The 3,611-nt window shown below is 47.1% G+C and overlaps 1 protein-coding gene across 1 annotated transcript; it reads right to left on the minus strand.

Moving 5' to 3' along the window:
* Positions 1–507: 507 nt before the first annotated feature.
* Positions 508–1,272, minus strand: CDC42EP3 (CDC42 effector protein 3; the record flags this gene model as incomplete). The annotated part of the gene is made up of 1 exon (XM_080711790.1): positions 508–1,272. One exon carries the CDS (start codon positions 1,270–1,272, stop codon positions 508–510), a length of 765 nt encoding a protein of 254 aa, XP_080567916.1.
* Positions 1,273–3,611: the final 2,339 nt, after the last annotated feature.

The following is a 3,611-nucleotide window of genomic DNA, read 5'->3' on the forward strand; positions in this document are numbered from 1 at the left end:
TGGAGAATTCGCTATGGTAAGCCCAAACAATATAATATACAAAAGAGTCTAGAAAAAAGGCTTAAGTGTTAAATAAATTTTGACTTCCTCTTGCTCAGAAAATGTCAGAGTACTATAGAGTTTTTCAGTATGACTTGTCCAGCCTTCAAAGCCAGTGCCGATCCTGGCCAAGCCCGATTTCTTACATGTCTGCAAACCAAAAAAAAAAAAAAAAAAAAAAAAGTGAGTGGAACGTCAGCGATGCCTGCCAAAAGTGGATTCTGACTCACTTCCTCCTTTTTCCAGGACAGGCTTTGTTGTTGTTTTTGTTGTTGTTACTTTTTCTAAATTGTTTTTGCAAACAGGGCATAACAGGTAAAAAAATACTTCTGTAGGAACATTATTTTAGAAAACACATCACGTGACTGCCAAAAACCAGCCAGGGAAGATCTTCTCTTCAACTGTGGTTAGTTGAGTTTTTGTTGATTTTAGTACCTTTTACCCCAAAGGAAAAGGGCTGGTATCCGGTTACTTATTTTTATCCATGACATTTAGCACCTCATCCAAAAGTGAGGGCCCAAGGTCGAGCTGCAGGGAGAGGAGGGAACCTGTGAGGTCGGAGAGGGACTCCTCCGACTTAGTCTTTCCCTTCAGGAGCTCGCACGGGGTGGGATGGTCAAACATGTCCTCGGCCGGCCAGTCGGCGTACTGCTCGGACAGGCTGGAGGAGTGGCTGTCCCTTCCCTGGCTGGACTGAGAAGCGGAGCCACTGGAGCCCCACGAGGTGTCCCCCTGGTGGATCGTGCCGTTCTCCAACAGACTGCTCTTCTCCGGAGCCTTCTCCTCCATGACGGGCTCACAGCTGAGCCTGGGCAGCTTCGAGGGCCCAAAGGACTCCTGTTTGGAACTAAATGTCACTGGTGACAATAAGGGCAGCATGAGCGCTTGGGACCCTCCGATGGTGGGGAGCGAGATGGCGTTCTTGAGCACCGGGGAGGGTGTTTCTGTGAACACAGAGTCCGAAGTGCTGTTGGCCCGGAAGAACTCATTATGCCCGGGGAACTGGCCGGAGCGCACTTTCTCCTGGTTTCCCGGCAAAAGCTCGTAGTTCCCTTGGAGGAAGGAAATGTCTCCAAAGACGTCGTGCTGGCCCTCTTTGCCAATGTGGATGGTGTGGCGAAAGTCTCCCAGGGGGGGGCTGATCATGTCAGGAGACAAAATATCCCTCAGCTTAAATTTCTTTCCTTTCTTGCTGTTGGCAGCTTTCAGGTAAATTGGGGTCTTGGCTGGCATTTTGGAATTTGAGAGTGTCTATTTCACAGAAAGGGGGGAAAGGGTCACTTTCTGTACAGATGTTACACGTTTCCAAAAAATCCTTTCCGATAGAAACTGTCACATCATTTTTCTCCAGTGGCTCAGAGCGGCTCTGAAGTAAGATGGGTCTGAAGACCTGGCTGAGCTCACGACCACACACGGCTTCCTGGAGAGCAGTCACATCATCCAGTCCTTTCAGAGCAAGGAGAAACCTGGAGAAGAATGCAAGGAGGTTACAATCTGCTCCTTCTGCCTCTGCTCTGGCCTGCCTACCAACGCCCGTAGGTAAGGGCAGGGACACTTCCTGCTGAACGCCCAGCATCATCTTGTTCCCTCCAAAGAGCAGGATAAAAACTTCTAATCCTAGCCGGGCGTGGTGGCGCACGCTTGTAATCCCAGCATTCGGGAGGCAGAGACTGGAGGATCGTGGTTTGTGGGACAGCCTCAGCTACTTAGTGGGGCCCTTCGCAACTCAGTGAGACCCTGTTTCAAAAAGTAAAAAGACTAAAAAAAAAAAAAAAAAAACCATAGTACTGGGGTGTGTAGCTTGGAGGTAGAATGGCCCTGGGTTCCATCTCCAGTACCACACACACAAAGACTAAAAGATAGGGCTGAGGTTATAGCTCAGGGGTACAATGCCCTGGGTTCCACCCTCAGTACTGCCAAACAAAACACAACAAATACGAAACTTCTAATCCTAAGGGTTCACTAACTTTAGTCTTAGTTCAGGGGAAAACATAAAAAAAAAAAAAAGAGGGGAGGAGAGGTAGGTTTAAAACTCCTAAACCTATGATATCTACATTTCTGAAACATAGCTATGGACACAATTTTCTGATTGTGTCTGAGCTATTCCTTTCCTTCTGTTCTAAGAACTGCTATCAGCCTATGACCAACTGGACTTGTTGTAAAATCTATTTTCTCTTTTGCTTTGGTGTACATATCAGCAAGACTGGCAGTATTTTGTTGCTGTGTTTGGCATTTAAATAAAATTAATACAATCAAATAAATAGCCCTATATGGAAAGGTGTCAGGAAATTATTTACTAAGCGACTATTTTATTTAAGCCTCCAACAAAATCTTACTAAAACTCATTCTTACTGATGAGAAAACTGAAATTAGGATTCAAGAAAAAAAAAAAACAACACAAAACTGCCCCTTCTCAATAATATACAGCATGGAAACAAAAGGGCTAGCATTGGAATCAAGTTGTGGCAGAGAATACTGGGCTGCCAAGGACATTCTGAGATGGGAAGAAAAGAATGAGACCACTTAAAGCAAAACCAGTGTGATCACATATAACAGGTGGAGCCTTCACTTGGAAAAATTCTGAAACTGCCGATAAAGCTTATACCCCCCCTCATGGCAGAAGTAATTCTAAGGTAACCCTACGATCTGCCTACTTGTGTTAATGCCTTTGTGCATAAAACCTATGACTTCCTTCTATAGAAACAGTATGGCAAAGGTGATATGCCACTCCCGAGTTAGGTTCTGTAACAGAAGATCCCACCTGAGAGGGAGAGAGGCCTCCCTAGCTGGCTTTGGAGAAGGAAGCTGTCCTGCTAGGACTGGGCCTATGGAGGTGAATTCTGCCAAGGCTACAATTACCCAGTTGAGCTTGTGAAAGCCACAGGCCCACAGAAGCATGAGATTATACAGAGGGCTGTTGCGGGCCACTAAGTTTGCAGTAATTTGTTCCCAGCACAGAAAACTAGTTCATCCTCCCAGTATGGACACCATGATAAGGAGTGGAAACAAAGAATTAGAAGCAGGCTTGGGGGATGTCAGGCCCTCTTGTTATTGATAAGAAACTCTTATCTCTTGAAAATGGTCTTCCAGTTCTTCAGCTGCATCAGCTGACCAGGACAGGCTAAAACCCTCCCCACTGTGAGAGGATGCGACCTCTCCCATTCAGCTCTCCTCCCCTGGCCAAGAGCCTGCCAATGAATCAGCTCAGGGTTGGGTTAGAACAAATGGTGACTTGAAGAGAGCCACATTCGCCTTGTTAGCAGCCGGAGGCTGTCTGCATCTGCCCCATATTTCTTTCCTTTCAGCAAAGAGTTTTAAATCCATTTATCAGTGACAGGTGACAAGCATGGAGTTCCACCACCCACTGGCAAAGGTAACAAGTAGCTGTAGCAGAAGGGGCTCACCAGGTGAGTCGCGCTGGTGGTGTGCTGTCCAGAAAGCCAGGCCCGAGAAGGCCGAGGAGGATGAGCTGGAGACCCCAGTCCCACCCCAGCTTTGGGTGTGCACAGGAGGCCCAGGCAGGAGCAGGTTTGCTTCCGCTCAGAATGGGCTGACCACAGAGCCATGACACG

The sequence above is a fragment of the Muscardinus avellanarius genome, assembly GCF_963383645.1.
Source record: "Muscardinus avellanarius genome assembly, chromosome: 15".
Classification (NCBI taxonomy): domain Eukaryota; kingdom Metazoa; phylum Chordata; class Mammalia; order Rodentia; family Gliridae; genus Muscardinus; species Muscardinus avellanarius.